Consider the following 17,725-nt stretch of genomic DNA (forward strand, 5'->3'; position numbering starts at 1 on the left):
AGAAGGGCGCGGTGAGAGGCGGCGGGACGCGTTTCTTTCCAGACCCGGCTGGGCTCGGCGGCTGCGCCAGCGCTTTCCAGTGGGGCGGGCCAGCCAGCCTGTCCGCTTCCCGTCTCTCTCTCTCTCTCTCTTTTTGCGCCACGCCCGAGGCCAGAGGCGCATCTCTCTCTGCTCCAGCTCGGGCGCGTCTCCTCCGATAGCCGAGGAGGAGAAGTCTCCGCGGTGCTCCCGCTCCAGACATGAGCCCCCAACGTGGGGAGAAACGGGCGAGAGGTCGGCGGCGAAGCCAGCTGTTGGCGCCCCCGCGGCTTTTGCTCCTCAGCTTCTTCACCTGACGCCTCGCCGAAGAGCTCCTTCCTCGAGCAAACTGGAGAGATCCCCTTCGAGGATCAAGGTCGGAACTGGATCGCTTGCGCTGCCAGGGCGCGCAGCCGAGGATACGGCCACCGCACTCCCTCGGTGCGCTCGCCTGTTTTCCTCCCGCGCCGCCTCTTGTTCCGCAGTTGCCCCAGCGCGCTTTTGAAGCAGTAGTTAGGCGCTGAGTAATGGGTCGGCGAAGAAGGAAAATGCACTATATATTTGTGGGACGGTGGGAGGTTATTTTTCTTACGAAGTGAGTTGCTTTGGGAATGCAGGTAGTCCTCGACTTACTACCATGATGGAGCAACTGTAGTGATTCGCTTAACAAGAAAATGAGGCAAAATTCACTTAGCAGCTGCCTCATCTAGGGACAGAAATTTGGGGCTTCACTGTGGTCATAAGTTGAGGACCACCTGTACCCTGTTGCTTGCAATAAGAACATCTTTATTTTTGAAAACTATGTAGATGCTGCTTTTTTGTAAAATAAATTCAAGGAGGCTGGCACACATAGAACATTTTTTTTTTTTGCTCATGCTTTTTCAAAAGTACGGGTAGTCTTTCACTTACAACTACAATGGAGCCCAACGTTTATGTTGGTGAGTAAGAACTGTGTTAACTTAATTTAATGCCCCATTTTACGACTTTTCTTGCCATGGTGGTCAAGTCAACTGCTGCGGTTGATAAGTTACTAACCCGGTTGTTAAGTAAATCTGGCTACTCCCATTGACTTTGCTTGTCAGAAGGTCACAAAAAGTGATTGCATGACCCCACTGGGACACTGCAACCATCATAAATATGAACCAGTCTGTCAAGCATCTGAGTTTTGATCACGTGATTGTGGGGATGCTGCAAAGGTTGTAACTTTGAAAACTGGGTATAACTTTTTCAGTGCTGTTGTAACTTTGAACAGTCACTAAATGAACTGTTGCAAGTTGAGGACTACTTGTACAGGTTTTAAAAGGTTTGTGATTCTTTTGTGTACCGATCTGTTTCTGCTCTGGAGTTGATCAGTTCAGTAAAATCTGGCCATTTGCAGTTAAACATGAAGTCTTTATTTCTTGTCCCAACATGATTTTTGGATTTCTATCTTAGCGATTGCTCAAATACTCTCTCCACCCTTTTTTTCTCTCTCCTTCTTCCACTGAACTTCTGAGCTATCCAATAATTTCTGTGCAAACTAATGAAGTATGTACCGGTAATTGAAATCCAGATCCCCCAGGCTAATAGCAGAAAATATTAGAAAGCAACTCTGCAATGGGAAAATCAACTGATCATAAAAAGTTGAAATAACTTTAAAGGTCTGTCATAAACACAGAGAGTAATATGTTATAGTCAGTACTGAAAGTATGTTAAAGGGACTGGCTCAGCTTTGTGTTCTGAAATGGAATTGTGCATGCATATAATTTACAATTTGGCAGTGACACAGATCCTTTGTTTAAATACACAGGCAGAGTCCAGTCTGCTAGAGGCATGGATTGTTCATGGACAGTGGGACTTCTAATGGGATACAGAAACCACTTTTTTTGCAGGTGTATTTCTATTCTAAAACAATGGCATTGCATGCAGTGTAAGAGCATTTGAAATGCTTATGATGCCAAGGCACCTTTTTGGATGCTTTTGCTATGTTATGGCAACACAATCTGTATCTAGTCCAGGCTAGTCCAACCTACATATCCAGGTGTATTGTTGCTGAGATCCTGAATTCATTTAGTTACCAGTAGCTTTTGCACAACTTAATTAAGTATAAAGAAGCTCCAGTTTAAAATGTCCGGTTCCCAGAGGTTTTCTTTGCAGTTCTTAGTTTCTTATTTGCATAAAAGTCTCAATGATAGCTATATGGTAGAGGCTGATGCTCCAGCCACTGAGACCACAGACTATTCTGGATGAAGATGATGGACATTAGATTGAAAATACAACTTCAAGGGAAAGTGATACTTTGGAAAGTCTAAGAATTAGGACTGCAGGTCCTCCAAGGGCTAATAGGTGTCACTTTTTTTTTTATTTCCATGGCTTTTTATTTCAGAGAAATGTATAAGAACTGAACTTTATTTTGGGCTGGAATAGGACATGAAGAATAAAAGGAGTTGGGAGATCACCAGATCAGGATGAAACAGAAGTTGAACATTTTTCCAAACCTACTTCTAGTTTTGCTCTGTGACTATGGTGAGTATTTGGTAAAATTAGCTGGGGATACATCACTCTTGTCATTTTGAAATGTGATGTCCAGATGGATGGACTGGCAAATCCCATCGTTCCTTGATGTCTAATAAAAAGCACTAAGTTGGAAGAAGTTCAGTAGGTACTTGAGGAAACTTGAGTTATTTTCCTTTCCTATAACTCTACACACCTGGAGGAAGACTGGAGCAAGCAGACTAGCCTATTACCTTCTCTGTTTTCTCTGCCCTGCCTTCCATATATGAACGGTGAACTTTCTGTAAAAAAAATGACCCTCCCTCAATGGTGGTTTTGGATGGTGGGGAAGCAGACAATTCATGGATCCAAAATCACATTTCTTAATGAATTTTAGACTTAACAGCAACAACATCGGCCATCATTGAATTGAACCAAGCAGCAAGTCTTGCTACATACAGTACTAAACAGTTTTAAGTGTTTTTTTTTTCAAATATCAAGGGAACTATTTAAAGTTGTAGCTATTAGCTTTAATTTTAGGTAGTTAATGGTTTTAAATGTTTAACTTTCTAGAAAAACAGATGTTCTTTCTAAAAAATTGAAATCCGGTATGGGACAGGGAATCAAAAGTAGTGGAGGTAGGTTTGTCCAATGTAGTTGTGCTCTGTTACATTGTATGATGTAGCAGCTTTAAAATTATTTGTTTGTAAGAATGGTAAGGGAGAGAAGATTTAGGAGGGAAGAGTGGAAACAGTGGGGGTTTCTTGCTTGTGGTTAACAGATGTACTTACTTTTATTAAAAACAGCTAAGAATAAGAGAATTAATGGACCTAGCACATTATAAGTGCAAGATCATTACTGAAACTTGATTGTTGTATAACTCAGCAATTGTACATATGCATACAGTTTGGACAGAATTACTATTTTGAAAAACAACTGGGCTTTTTGAATCTTTCACCCGTTCTGAATAAGAACATTGGTATTAAATTACATTAAATTTAGATTAAAACAGAATGACAGAGTTGGAAGGGACCTTTGAGGTCTTCTAGTCCAACCCCCTGATTAAATTAATTGTAAATTAATTGTAAATTAAGGGATTGTAAATTAAGCAGATAATAGTTGTGAACCATGTGTTATGTAGATTAAGGTAGGTAGCAGCAACCTTTAGAGATATAATTCTAACATCCCTTTCCACAGAGTATACTTTTCAGGGATGTTGAAAATTGTCATGCCTTAGGACTTAGGTGGAGTGCTATACTTGGTTAAATTCCCTAAAAAGCATGTAACTTCTACTTCTTCATGCTCTTCTCATTAACTGCGCTATCAAATTCTCTTTTTTCCCCAGTTCTTGGAGCAATCAAACTTCTCTTGGACCAACAGACTCATATAGCTTTAAGCAATGTTACAGTATCTGTTAGTTTTCAGAATTATTATTATGCTAACGACACACTGAAAAACACTTCTGTTCTACTCATGGAGGCCAGCAGCAACCAAATTGTTGCCCAAAAACAGCTTCCAGAAGACCAGCATCAAGGTGTGATTGATTTTGAGTGTTCCTACTTTAAGAATGCTGGGAATTACTGGTTGAAGTTGGCTTCTGAAAACATCGGAGGGCTCCATTCCCAACAGAACGGAGAAAGTCTTCTACTCAGCGTGAAATGGCCTATATTTGACTTTGATTTGAGGAGGACGTTAGAGGGTCAAGTGAATTCCCTTCAACTCGGGCTATTTACTAATGAGTATTTATGTCCCATAAATAAAACAGTGATTTCTCTGGATGCAATTCTAACCAGCAACCTATACGAACTAAGGACATTGATCTCAAATGAGACACTGGGCCTGAGAACAAGGAAAAGCCTTCCTCTCTTTGAGTCGCAGTGGGTGAAATTAGACTGCCATGTGATTAGCCCAGAAGCATACATCACTGTATTACTGAAATCAGCAGAGACAGGCTCAATCATTGCTTCATCAGGACCTATAGATCTTGTGCACAAATTTGGATACAAGCTAGCCATATCAGAAGAAGTGCTATGTGAGTCATCAGTTGTGGCTTCTGTTATTTCTCCTCCATGCATATCATCTGCTGGACGCATTGCTGTGTTTAAGTATAACCCTCTGGGTCAAATGGTGTCAAAGCTATATGAAAGCATCCTGAATCCAGAAGACCATCAGATAGAACTCAGTTGCACGTTGTTCGACAGTGGCACAAACAAATACTGTTTTGAATTTAGCTCTTCCAACCAAGTGAATTCCACACCATGGGCAAAAGAATGTGTACTAATCCAAAGGAATGTTGGTTAGTATTACTTTTCCAAAATGTCTCATTTGAAATTGAAGGATTTCAGGGTCTTCTTGGATGCATATTCCGACTGGAAACTAGAGTATAATACAAAGGCATAATCCATCAACTTTTACAAATAAGCCTGCAACAGAGCTGAGTTGCACACACAGGATAGGATTCCTGCTAAATGTGGTAAAAATTATGCCTGCTAGATGGATGAAGCTTGCTAGATGGATGAAAGGACAAGGGGAAAGGATTGCACTATATGTTTCTATACCTATTAAAGGAATGAATAGCTTATTAATTTTTAAAACATCAAGTTAAGTAGTATATTCTACTGTATATTCAAGCTTTTGTACGTATGCAGTTCTATAGATGGTGCTGCACTATGCTATTGAAATCTTGCCTTTCTTATTTAAAAAGAAAGAAATTTTCTTGTACAATTTTTTTCTGTGGCTTCTAAAGTAGAGGCACCAGATGTGAACTGCAAAAATTCACAAGACCACAAAATAGTTGCAAAGGAAAATACAGATAGTCCTCAACTTTATGGTCACAATTGAGCCCAGAATTTCTGTTGCTAAGTGAAACATTTGTTAAGTGAGTTTAGCCTTGTGAAAAATGTCATAAGTCACATTTTTTCAGTGCTGTTATAACTTGATCACTAAATGAACTGTTATAAGTCAAGGACTACCTTTTTTCCCCCCGCCACCTAATAATTGTCCAGATTGTTGCAACCCAGACCTCATAACCATCTAATTTGTGTCCTTTGCCTCATTCCAACTTATACTTCTTCTCTGGTTTTATCTAAATATTTTTTTAAAAAAATATTCCCCATTCTAGGAGACACATATTGTGTGATGATGAAGCAAATCAAGTAAATTTAAATAATGCAGAAATTCGAATGTGTGAGCATTGGCTTCAGATCCAGATTAGTCACAAAGTATTCCAGGTTGCCTTGGGCAAGGCATGGCAAACCGCTTTGATTTTCTACCAGATTTTATGATGCAAACCTCAGCTAAAAAAAGAAAGGAGTAGCCAGTCACAGAAACAGGCCAAGTTGCTTTGGTGAGATACAAGTGATTTGCTCAACCAACTCAGAAAATACCTTTCTCTTTTGCAATTAATTATAACAAACATCCAAAGAAATGTGATGATCGTGATTACTGTGTGACATGCAACACAGATCCTTTTTTTAAAAAATGTAGCCTTACATGGTCTTAGAAAGAAATTAACTAACAGCCATTTTGAATCTCTTCCCATACTCAGTAGATGAACCTTGAATAAGATTATTGTGGAAATGATAGATCACACATGGTGTCTTGCAAAATGCGTTGGGATTACAACTGCCAAGATTCACAGGCCAACATATCTGTAAAGTGTCATATTATGACAGGGCGATATAAGGAAGGGTATTATGGCATTCTCTGCTAGGGTTCTGCAACCAAACTCCTACACAGTACCATATGTTCCAGTTTCCATTGCCCACCAATTCAGCTTGTGTGTTGGGACTAATCTGGAGAGACTCTTCAAGCTATACATGAATGAGTTCAAACTGGAAAAATGTGGGCTGTTGCTTGGCATTATTAGAAATTCCTTTACAGGAAGGGAGGGCACGAGGCAGTCTCACCATGGCAATAATTCTGGCAGTTGAATAGGTAGCTGCTTATTACCGGACTGCTTATTACTTTCTTTGTTTATTACTTTCTCTGTGAGAGAAGGCTCCAAGGGTAAATCATTGAAAATCATACTGGTGTCATTTCTGAGGCAAATTATCTCATTTATTAAATGTCCCACAACTATGAAGGAGTTGTAGTCTCTAATTGGCCAGGCTTTTTTTTAGTTAGTTCTACTCCTTCTCAGCATCCCAACATACAAAAATTAAACATTTATTTCTATGCCAGGAAGAAATGAACCACCTATTTAATTTTTCTGTTTGAAACTGTTACTAAAAGCTTAGAACCATGACTGATAGCATGAACCCTCTGGCAATTCCAGTAGAGATGCACCTTCTCTCTGACTCAGTCATCATCCATCCAAGCTCTCCTCTTATCTGTTGTATAGAGAAATGAGGACTAAGTATAGTGGACAAGGGGAAAAATTATGCCCCCTTCACAAGCCATTGTGATCAATATACTGGTATAGCTGTCTCTATTTTGAGGTGGCCTAGGTATAAAAACTTTCCCAATCAATTATTTCAAATCACTTGCAAGAATGATTTCTCCCATCCCAGTAGCTCATTGACCAGGAAGGAAAGAAGGACGAAGGAGGTGGTTCAAGGGAAGACATTCCTAACCCAATAGAGAGGAAAGGGGCCCTTGAAGGCATTCTTGACTTTTGATATAGGGGAATTTGCTAACTGGGTTCTTCTAGTGTGACTAACCTGAGAGCTTTTAATCTGGAGAACTTTGATGCAACTGACAAACGGAGGTTTCTGAAAGTTGACTGAAGCATTTCACTTGTTCCTAGTAGTCCCAGAAGATAATAGGGCTTGTTGTTTATTTTTCATTTCTTGAATTGTTTTTATGGATTTTTTTAGAGGAAGGGTGAGAAACCTGTAGCCTAGTAGTATGTGGCTAATATATCTTGACCGCAGTACTTGGGAGAAATAGAGGTTGGAATCCAACTGTGTGGATGACCATACATTTTTGAACACTTCTTTGAAGTGTTGTTCCTACTCTGTAAGTTTTGAAGCTTAACGGATGAAATCTTGAGCTCAGCCTTACTGCTCCCATCTTGGATTCTTACCTATTTTGACACCTAATTTCCAATTTATATGAAATTGGATCTGAATCTAGGCAGGTCTGTTCTTTTTACCAAGTATTCAGAAATTTTTTTTCCTGTTTATAGAGGAGTTATCTGGAGATATAGGCCAGAATTTGCTTAATGGACAATCGTTGTAATCGAGAAGTATTATGTTTGAGCAGATTTTGAGCAGCACAATTTTTCGTATCATGTTTGTATACATTAGTGTTTCCAATGTGAAATTGAAATATATATATATAAAACAGCAAATTATTTATTGGGCCTGCTACCCAGGATTGCCTACTCTGGATGGCCAACAAATCTAGAGTCTCTCTTGCCACGTCTTATATGTTACTTCTTTAACTGGAGGTGTTGAGGGACTAAATCTAGAAGCACTGCATAGAAAAAGGGTTGCTCCATCACCACATGTGACTCCTCCATCTTTGTCACTCAGTGACAATCACTTAATGCTTCAGTAACAAAAGTCAACGTGCAGATGAGATAGAAGCAAAGATGGTTTGCAAGGATAAAAAGGGATGGAATGTCACGCAGAAGAAGGTAGAAGGTCAATTTATATACACTTTATCTTACACCTTCTATTGGCTTGATTAATTTATAATCATTTTCTTGCTGCATTTTGCATAAAGTTTTTTAGCCTAAAAGAAAAGAGTGTGGTGGATATATACATATGCAGGGCATTCAGCTTTGTTCGGGTATTTTCCCACCTCATTGTAGTTGTGCTTTTAAAGTTGTAGCAACGTTTTGGCAGAATCTCATCTGCCATCATCAGGCTTCTATATTGTGTCCGTCTGGAAGCCTGATGATGGCAGATGAGATTCTGCCAAAACGTTGCTACAACTTTAAAAGCACAACTACAATGACGTGGGAAAATACCCGAACAAAGCTGAATGCCATACATGTAAGTACCCGTGAAAACTTAAGAAAACAAATACATATGCATATGTATATATAGGCTGTTTGCTGCTAATCAGCCTTGGGTTATTCTTTGGTCAGTGGAAAAGTTCACCACAAAACTGCATTTTCCTGAAGGATCATCAGCTTCAGTTGTGTTACCTTGCTGTATGGCATTTATATAACCCAGGTCTTCTACTACCATTTGCAGTTTGGTGAATTTCTCAGATATTTTTTGTCTACCCCATAACAACTGAAGTGTCACTATTGGTCCACAGGTAATCCTTAACAGCTCATTTACTGACTGTTCAATGTTACAACGGCACTGAAAAAAGAGACTTATGATCGCTGCAGCATCCCCACGGTCATGTGATCAAAATTCAGATGCTCATATTTGATAGTTGCAATGGCCCAGGGTCATGTGATCACCTTTGGTGAACTTCTGACAAGCAAAGTCAATGGGGAAACCAGGTTCACTTAATAACCATGTTACTAATTTAACAACTGCAGTGATTTACTTAACAATTAAGGCTAGAAATGTCGTAAAAATGGGGCAAACTTAACAAATGTCTTGCGTAACAACATAAATGTTGGGCTCAATTGTGGTTGTAAATCAAGGACCACCTGTATTTTGTGGGGGAGGGGACATAATTTCCACAAGGAATTTGAATGCCATCTGCTCTCTAGAAGTAATAAATTAATCTGTCTTGCTTTTTGTGCAGGATGGTTGATAGCTTTCAAGAACGATTCCCTACAGTAATGTAATTTATGTACTCCTAGGAGGATCCTGGAGCACTTGGCAAGCCTGGAGTTCGTGTAGTGCCACTTGTGGAGGTGGCATTCGTGAGCGCTTTCGGGAATGCCTCATGCCAGTCCACATGATGCCAGGTTGCCCAGGAAGGCAACAAGAAACTTCTCCATGTTCTTTAGAAGAATGCCCCAGTATGTAAGCTTGATGTTTCAAAAACACTATAGTCTATACAACTTTGCATTATTTTTGTATGTGTTCAAGAGATCTCTCTGCCCAATATATTGTCTGGGGACTATGGAAGTTTATGGCAGGCGGGATTGAGGGAAGGAAACCCAAGTATAAAGCTGTGTCTGACTGGCACACTTGAATGTACTCATGTAATCAACATTTCCCAGGGTACTGCCAGTTAAGGCCACCTTGAGTCCAGTGAAAATGTGGTATAATATTTGTACATGCACTGGAAATTTTATAAATCGCAAGCCCATATATCTGTAGCAAGGGTATCAAACCCATGGCGTCATGTGATGCATTGCATCGTTTTCCCCTTTGCTGAGCTGGGGTGGGCGTGGCCTGCACATGACACATCCGGCCCGTGGGCCACCAGTTTTACACCTCTGATCTAGAGAGCATCAGGTTGGGAAAGGTTGCCCATGTGTTGTTTACATATTGAGATACATATCCTTAAAACAGGTAGACCTATTGACCAATTGATGTCATAAAATTATTCTTGACTGACAGCTATGCAAATACATGGTCTTTAACAGTTTTTAACCTTATCTCCAGGATTACAAAGTTCCTAAGAAACCCAGGATAAGCCCTATTTGGAATTGCTACCCATAGCATGTCAAGCCAAAAGATTTAGGTTGACACAGAGCTTGCTCTGTCTCAAAACAAATTTGACTACTTTAGAGAGAATATTTCTTTGTTTGGTGTTTAGAGAGAATATTTCTTTGTTTGGTGTGGGCCCAAATTAAGTTGAGATGGCACGCGTATTTCTTTTATGCAGTCTTAATTTACATATCTCAAAAATGTTTCACAAAATCACGAACCCAAAGAGCGGCTCCAAAATGTCCCAGTAAAGTAGGTGTTTGTTTTTTTTTACAATAAATGCTTTGTTTCCTGAATGCTAGATCAGCCATTTCGAATGAGGCTGTCACTTCTGTGCAAATAGCACACATTTGTACTATGATTTAATTGTGCAATAAATTTTAGTTGTGAAAGAGGGAAAATTGGCTCCAAACTTATTTTGGGCCAGCACCAACACCACATCTGAGTAAAAAGCAGTGACTACAAAGCTACATATATCCAAGCATCAGAAATCAGTCTGTTAAAAGATTGCATTTCAGCTAGTGAAGTTCTTGCATGCAGTAATATCAGAAAGCCAATGCTGAAGTAGTTTACAAAGTTCGTTAAGGCCATAGAGTGAGAAACAGTAAGCGTTTTGTTGGGTTGATTGGCACTTATAATCTGTTCATTATCTGATGTCTTTGCTCTTTGTTTCAGTCACCACAACTGGCCTCCTCAGACCATTGTCTCCTGAAACGGAAGGAGAAAGAGCTGCCAATAATCTAATAACTATCACTGGGATATCATTATGCTTGTCTATCATCTTTGCCACCATCCTTATCACCTTATGGCGAAAGCTTTGCAGAACCCAAAAGTGCAGCAATCCAGTTAACTGTGACTCTCCTCATTCATCTGGCTTCCAAAAAAATTCTGATGAAGAGGATATTTGTCCAGACAGACGTCAACAAGAAAGCTTTTCTGAGGGAGAAACTTCTTGTTTTTCCCCAGGAGAAGCTTCTGACATAACCGTGAACTTCAGGAGAAGCCTTCATTCGGTCCCTGAAGATGGAGGAGGATTAGTTCATGACAATTTGCAGTCCAGCGCTCAAAAAATCATCCCTCCCATTTACAGCTATCGCCTTGCCCAGCAGCAGTTGAAAGAAATGAAGAAAAAAGGACTTACAGAAACAACCAAACTGTATCATGTGGCTCAGAACTCTCTCATGGACACAGTGAAAACAGAAAACCAGGAGGTAGCTGCTGCAAGTAAGTTTAGAATCAAATCACCATTTCCAGAACAGCCACCCGATTACCTAAAGTTGTCCGGTGAGAGACCCTGTTCTAGAATGGATAATACATTTTTGCAGCCCAATTCCGTGTGGAGCCCCGCTCATTCCTCAATGAGGAGAAGCCATCCCAGATATTTTGATAACAAAGGAGAGTCGACAGAAAGAGGATACCCAAAAAGTTCACAGTTCAGAAGAACGGCAAGTTTTCATGAAACTAGAAAAGCAAAGCCGTTTCGGAAAAGAAGCATGTCCACCCTTACGCCAAGCCAGCTGTCATTCATCCACCGCAGAGCCAAAGTGTGGGATCCTGTTATGGAAAAACAACATTGCGTTCAATCTAAAAATACAGCACAGAGCGCTACGGAGCTTGAACTGTATCTCAGCACCCCGTTGGCTGCAGAGTCATTGAGCTGGGGTGGACATATTGCTCACAAACAGAAACTTCCAGAGAAGAAACCAGATCTGGTTCACAATCGTCCACTGGGATCTTGCGTGTCTTGCTCCGATCACTCAGAGCATAAGAGAACCAGAAGCGGACGTTTTTTAAACCCTGCCAGTGCTTGGAGAAGAGAGGCTACTTTCCTAACTCTCAAGGACGATCACCAGAAAGCAGAGACTCTGAGTCCCTCACAGTATAGAAAGAGCAAATGTCAAAGCTTTCCATCTGAAACGGGATGCCACTTCTATGACAACACTTCCTTTGCTCTGATTGACTCCGAACAACCAATGTACGGCCTGCCTGGATATTTTGAGTTAAATGAAAGTGAAATAAGTACTTTGACTGCTGAAAATTTGGCGAGCTGAATTTCTTGTGGGCAAAAGGGAGGCTTTCAGCATTAGCAACTGCAAAAGCTATTAACTTTCAAAGTGTACTTTAACAGAAAACTCCTGAAGAAGGGAAGGAGGCCTCATTATCATTCCTTTTCCCAGGCCAAAACTTGGGAAAAGTAAATGATACCCTAGCACAAAAATAATGACTAAATATGTACTTGTACGGAGTCTCTCTCTCTCTCTCTCTCTCTCTTTAAACTATCTCAGAAATAGACCCTTTAAGGCCAAAGTTAGCCTGTATGCTTATATATACAGTTTACAGTATTGGATAATGATATTGGAGCATATAATACATGTTAAATTGGTTACCTTTACTATCCTCAGAATTCCTCATGAATGGCTGCTAAGTGACTGTGAAAATGCCTATGACATTCTACACTGTGGCATTCAGTGGCCTATAAAATCAGACTTGGAGGTCTACATTTGGTATTAGTTAAGACGTTAGTGGGTTGCAGGCATAGCTGGAATATAGCCGGTCTATTCAATTCTACTGGACAAGCACTGGGTGCTTCTTTAACCGCTTGTTTGCATCACAGCAACTCCAATTACAAACTTGCCAAGCTTGTTAGATATCCTTTCATATTCAGTCGCAAAGCGATATTCTGCTTCAGAAGAATCCACTTCAAAAAAGATTATTCCCCCTACAAGGAAACATATCATTTGCAAATTTCAATAAATTCCAGTTGAAGAAACTCCTTAAAATTAAGCCACTTGGACTTGGTTTCTCCCACTAGCATATAGTTATAGAAAGTGTTTTTTCTTTCAGAAGATGTAAGTGAAAAAATGTAATGTGAAACAAGAAATGTTATTAATGTTTTGTAACAGACAAATTCTAGACATTGATAAACAATGAACGAATGTTTATTTTTATGTTGTTTGAAAGACAATGATATAATTGTGATTACATCTTTTTGCAATTGCTGCTGGTTTACTTGCATTAAACATGGCTGATGTAAATGTACGAGATAATTTCTCACACATTAGGAATTAATATAATTGTTCACATTTTACCAGAAGGCTGAGAGAACATCCATCCCAAAGCTACACTTAGCCCATCATGGAGTTGTAACATTTCACACATTATAAATGGAAAAGTGACGGCTTTAAACGCGTGGTGCTTATTCACAATAATTAAAAAAAAAAACTCTTGTGAAAATGTATGTTAGCTTTATACTTAATTAGGCAGCTATCAAGCTTTTCACTTTTATCTCCTTCTTTTCAACTTAAAAAACTCATCAATTTTAAAAATACAAATTTAAAAAGGACAATGAGATGCCAGGTAAATCTGCCTTCCCAATCTAACATTCTTTCGATCTGTTACAACAGCCAGAAAACCCTTCCCTTCTTTAGGTCTCTCTGATGGGATGCACACAAAAACGATCTCATTCTCTCTTTATGTACCATAAAAAAATCCTTTCTTCCCAAAGGCTTACAACATTTCCTTTTTCTGCATTTCCCTGAAAGATGGTTAATTTTTGGAAGACCAAATGAATTCCCAAAACAAATTTAAAAATATCAGTTTATGCAAAAGCTGTATTCAACAACTGAATATTTTTTGGTAAAGGAAAGGTAAATAATAAGCAGGATTGTCCTTCGCGCCCTCTACAAGGTAGAGAATTTTTTTTCCCCCAAGCCCATTTTTGAGGGCAGGTTATGTATGTAGGAAAAGCCATCTTTTTCATTGTCAGCTGGTGTACAGGGATAATACAATGATTGGCAAACCAAAGCAAAATCTAATTTTGCTCCTTACTGTAAGGTTTGTTTCAGCATGTTAAGTCTCAAGCCAAGGACCACATATAAAGTAATTTTGGCATGCCTTCTTCTCTTTTATCAAACATGCCTGAAAAAAAAATCTCAGTTGATTTCACCATTTCCACTCTCTCCATCCAGAAAGGACTGGAACCTGATTTTCATAGCTGTATATTTCAGGGAATACCACAGGCCTCGCCAGGTTGACCAAACCACTCCATTATCAAAGGGACCGGAGTATGCCCCTTTCTTGTAATATCGTCCATTAAGATTTGCTTCATGGCACCTTGTGGATATGTCAGAGGAAGGGGAAAAAAAACAGGACAAGATCTTAATGAAAGGTCAGGGAATGGCCCAAATTAGTAGATAAAATGATATAAACCATAATTATTACCTGATATTACATTATGATCAATTGGTGTTAGAACTCTTTCAACCAGGTGACCTTTAGTTCCGCTGGAGAGGAACCAGGGATTCTAGGAGTTGTGTTCCAACCCAGCTGAAGGGCACCAGATTAAGAAAGCAGCATACACATTTTGTTTAATATGAACAATTATACTTCAGCTAGTTGCTCTTAGATAAAATTGATCATTTTCTATAATAAAACCACATGAGTTGCTTTATGCTGCTACCTAGTCTGTTGTCTGATATATATTTTCTTGAATTCATGCTATTTCCATTCGGAAACCATTTATGACCATCAGTAAATGGTAATCTTTTAAATAGAAGGTACTGTAGATGGGGGAAAGAAGATGGATGGAGGCTTGGAAAAGAAACATATACAATGGTCCTTGTGGAAGGGTGTCAAACAAAGGAGATTTATGAGGATATCTAAAATATACAGTAGTTGTTGGTGCTCACCAGACTGGAAAAACTTACAAAACTATTTCCAAAGAGTTTGGACTCTTTAACAGTCAGCTGCCAGGCAGACTGTGTAAAAATAGAGGCAATTCATCACCACCGTTACTCTTCCCAGGAGTGGTTGACCAACCAAGATCATAACCAAGAGGAAGGTACGTAACGCTCCAGAAAATCTAAAAGATCCTAGGGTAATGTCTAAGGAAATGTCTATGCCAACACAGTTCCAGGCTGCATAAACAGAGGGATAGAATCAAGATCACTTGAAGTGTTAATACCACTTTATAATGTCTTGGTAAGGGCACACTTGGAAGGCTGAATTCAGTTTTGGTCGCCACGATGGAAAAAAGATGTTGAGACTCTAGAAAGTGTGCGGAGAAGAGCAACAAAGATGATTAGGGGACCGGAGGCTAAAACATATGAAGAACAGTTGCAGGAACTGGTTATGTCTAGTTTGATGAAAAGAAGGACTAGGGGAGACATGATAGCAGCGTTCCAATATCTCAGGGGCTGCCACAAAGTAGAGGGAGTCAAGCTATTCTCCAAAGCACCTGAGGGCAGGACAAGAAGCAACGAATGGAAGGAGAGAAGCAACTTAGAACTAAGGTAGAACAATTAATCAGTGGAACAACTGGCCTCCAGAACAGTGGTGGGATTCAAACTTTTTTACTACCGATTCTGTGGGTGTGGCTTACTTGGTGGGTGTGGCTTGGTGGTCATGTGACTGAGTGGGTGTGGCCAACTCAATGTCACTCACATCAAGGGCTGCCTCACCTGGCCCCTCCCCTCCCAGCCATTCCTTGTCGCCCAGCCTTAACTTATCTATAGTTCTGTAAAAATGTTGTTCACCTTTTTTGACTTTATTATCTGCATACTATAGATGTACTTTCACGGACCACTGAAAGGAGGAAATGGCTCCCACGCTTTACTCAAGAGTGTGATAGGCAACAGGCTTTTAAGGGGCTGCCACAAAGAAAGGGGGACAATGTATTTTCCAAAGAAGCAGAATGCAAACCCGAAGCAATGGATGGAAACTGAACAGAGAGAGAAGCAACCTAAAACTAAGGAGAAACTTTCTCACAGTGAGAACAATTAACCAGTGGAACTGCCTGTCTCCTGAAGTTCTGGGTACTCAATCACTGGAAGTTTTAGACTGGACAGCCATTTCTCTGAAACGGTATAGGGTTCACCCCAAGGTCCCTTCTAAGTATTATTCTGACACCTTTCCCAGGATTTCTACTCAGAGTTTGGCATCCTCAGTTTTCTTGCCTGAGCTGTGGGTTGGACTAGAAGACCTCCAAGGTCCCTTTCAACTCTTGTTAAACACGTGTATTTTATGCTCTGGACTATGGACATTGAATGCATGTAAACCCTGAAAAATATGTGGTAGCCCTGAGCAAAAGAAAGGCAGAAAAATCACTCTAGGTGCAGGGACAGTGTAAAATATTAACACATGATAAATAATGGAACAATTAAAAATAATAGCACAGAGTTTTCCCTGTCTCTCTCTCTCCCTTCTTCCTATTTCTTTCTCTTTCTTTGTCTCTTTCTCTTTCTCTTTCTCTTTCTCTCCCTTCCTTTCTTTCTCTCTCTCTCTCACACACACACCATACTCTCTATTTTTCCTTCCTTCCTTCCTTCCTTTCTTCCTTCCTTCCTTCCTTCCTTCCTTCCTTCCTTCCTTCCTTCCTTCCTTCCTTCCTTTCTTTCTTTCTTTCTCTCTCTCTCTCTCTCTCTCTCTCTCTCTCTCTCTCTCTCTCACACACACACACACACACACCCCTGTCAGCCTTCATTCCCTCTCACTCCAGGCACCTTACTCACAAGGGGAAGTGAAAGTGAATCCAGCATTAGAGAAGTTCTGCAGGTAAACGGACTTGCATTTGCAGCTCCTGCAAACTTCCCCATGGCTGGATTTCCCCCCACCCCCACCCCCAGCGTTCTTTCCTTTCCCTCCAGGCCCTTTACTCACAAGGGGAAGCGATACTTCTAGTGTCCATGAAGAATCCAGCCTTGGAACACTTTTGCAGGTTAACGGACCGCTGCTCCGCCCACAGTCATGCGTTTTCAAGTGGCTGCTTGACAATGCATGGCTAGGGTGGGGGAGCAGTCCTCCTTTTAACTGGGGCATTAAGCATTGGGTGGGCGGGGCAAGCGAGTGAGCGGAAACCGGGCGACCGGGTTGGGGGTGTGGCCAGCTAGATGTTGCTACTGGTTCGGCGACCCATGCCAAATTCTTGCTACCGGTTCGCCCGAGTAGATGCGAACCGGCTGAATAGCAGAGGCTAATCAACAGAGGCTGAATCTCTGCTCCAGAAGTTGTGAATGTTCCAACACTGGAAGTTTTTAAAGAAGAAATTGGATAATCATTTGTCTGAAGTGGTGTAGCGTTTCCTGCCTAAGCAGGGAGGTTGGACTAGAAGACCTCCAAGGTACCTTCAACTCTGTTATTCTATTCTATTCTATTCTATTCTATTCTATTCTATTCTATTCTATTCTATTCTATTCTATTCTATTCTATTCTACTCCTGTTCCGTTCCATTCCATTCTATTCTACTCCTGTTCTATCCTATCCTATCCTACCCTATCCTATCCTATTCCATTCTGTTCCATTCCATTCCACTCCACTCTACTCTACTCCTGTCCTGTCCTGTCCTATCCTATCCTATCCTATCCTATTCTAAATATACCCAAAATAGCCTCACTCCTGGCCTGCCCAATGCACACTGAAATAAAATCCCCTCTTCTATTGGTGAATTCATGAGCCTCCGTCAGGAAAACATCAAAGAACGATGGTATATGTGTCAGGATTGTAAGAAGAAATCCACTTTGCTTTGAAAACGTGGAGATAATGCTAGCGCTTGCAAACTGATTTGTGTTCATCTCTTTAAGTCTACTTTCCCTTTAGGGAAACTGAAGATGGCTCTCTTTACATCCTCTCTCCCATCCTGAGGGATAAATTAGGCTAAGTGAACGTACTTGGTCTCAGATAACCCAGTGAACTTCCTAGCCGTGGAGAAAGAGGGAACCTGGACT

At 40.4% G+C, this 17,725-nt stretch overlaps 2 protein-coding genes across 5 annotated transcripts in view; one reads left to right on the top strand and one right to left on the bottom strand.

The window, feature by feature from the left end:
* Nucleotides 1-14,464, top strand: THSD1 (thrombospondin type 1 domain containing 1). Of its 2 annotated transcripts, none has more exons than XM_087918272.1 (5): nt 1-394; nt 2,425-2,523; nt 3,836-4,786; nt 9,206-9,367; nt 10,680-14,464. In XM_087918272.1, the coding sequence occupies exons 2-5, from the start codon at nt 2,466-2,468 to the stop codon at nt 12,053-12,055; spliced, it is 2,547 nt and encodes an 848-aa protein (XP_087774398.1). In that variant the 5' UTR covers nt 1-394; nt 2,425-2,465; the 3' UTR covers nt 12,056-14,464. The 2 variants fall into 2 exon arrangements, with proteins under 2 accessions (XP_087774398.1, XP_087774395.1); XM_087918269.1 differs by having other exon boundaries at nt 72-394; nt 2,384-2,523.
* The window catches only part of LOC113442715 (fibrinogen-like protein 1), a 25,128-nt gene continuing 20,330 nt past the window's right edge, over nt 12,928-17,725 (bottom strand). For all 3 annotated transcript variants that reach the window (XM_087918288.1, XM_026710457.2, XM_087918280.1), the window contains exon 8: nt 12,928-14,117. In XM_087918288.1, coding sequence (XP_087774414.1) covers nt 13,937-14,117 — 181 coding nt within the window. In that variant the 3' untranslated portion in view covers nt 12,928-13,936. The remainder of the gene's footprint in view (nt 14,118-17,725) is intronic.

This window comes from Pseudonaja textilis, chromosome 1 (genome assembly GCF_049901715.1).
Source record: "Pseudonaja textilis isolate UNSWEBS1 chromosome 1, rPseTex1.2, whole genome shotgun sequence".
Classification (NCBI taxonomy): domain Eukaryota; kingdom Metazoa; phylum Chordata; class Lepidosauria; order Squamata; family Elapidae; genus Pseudonaja; species Pseudonaja textilis.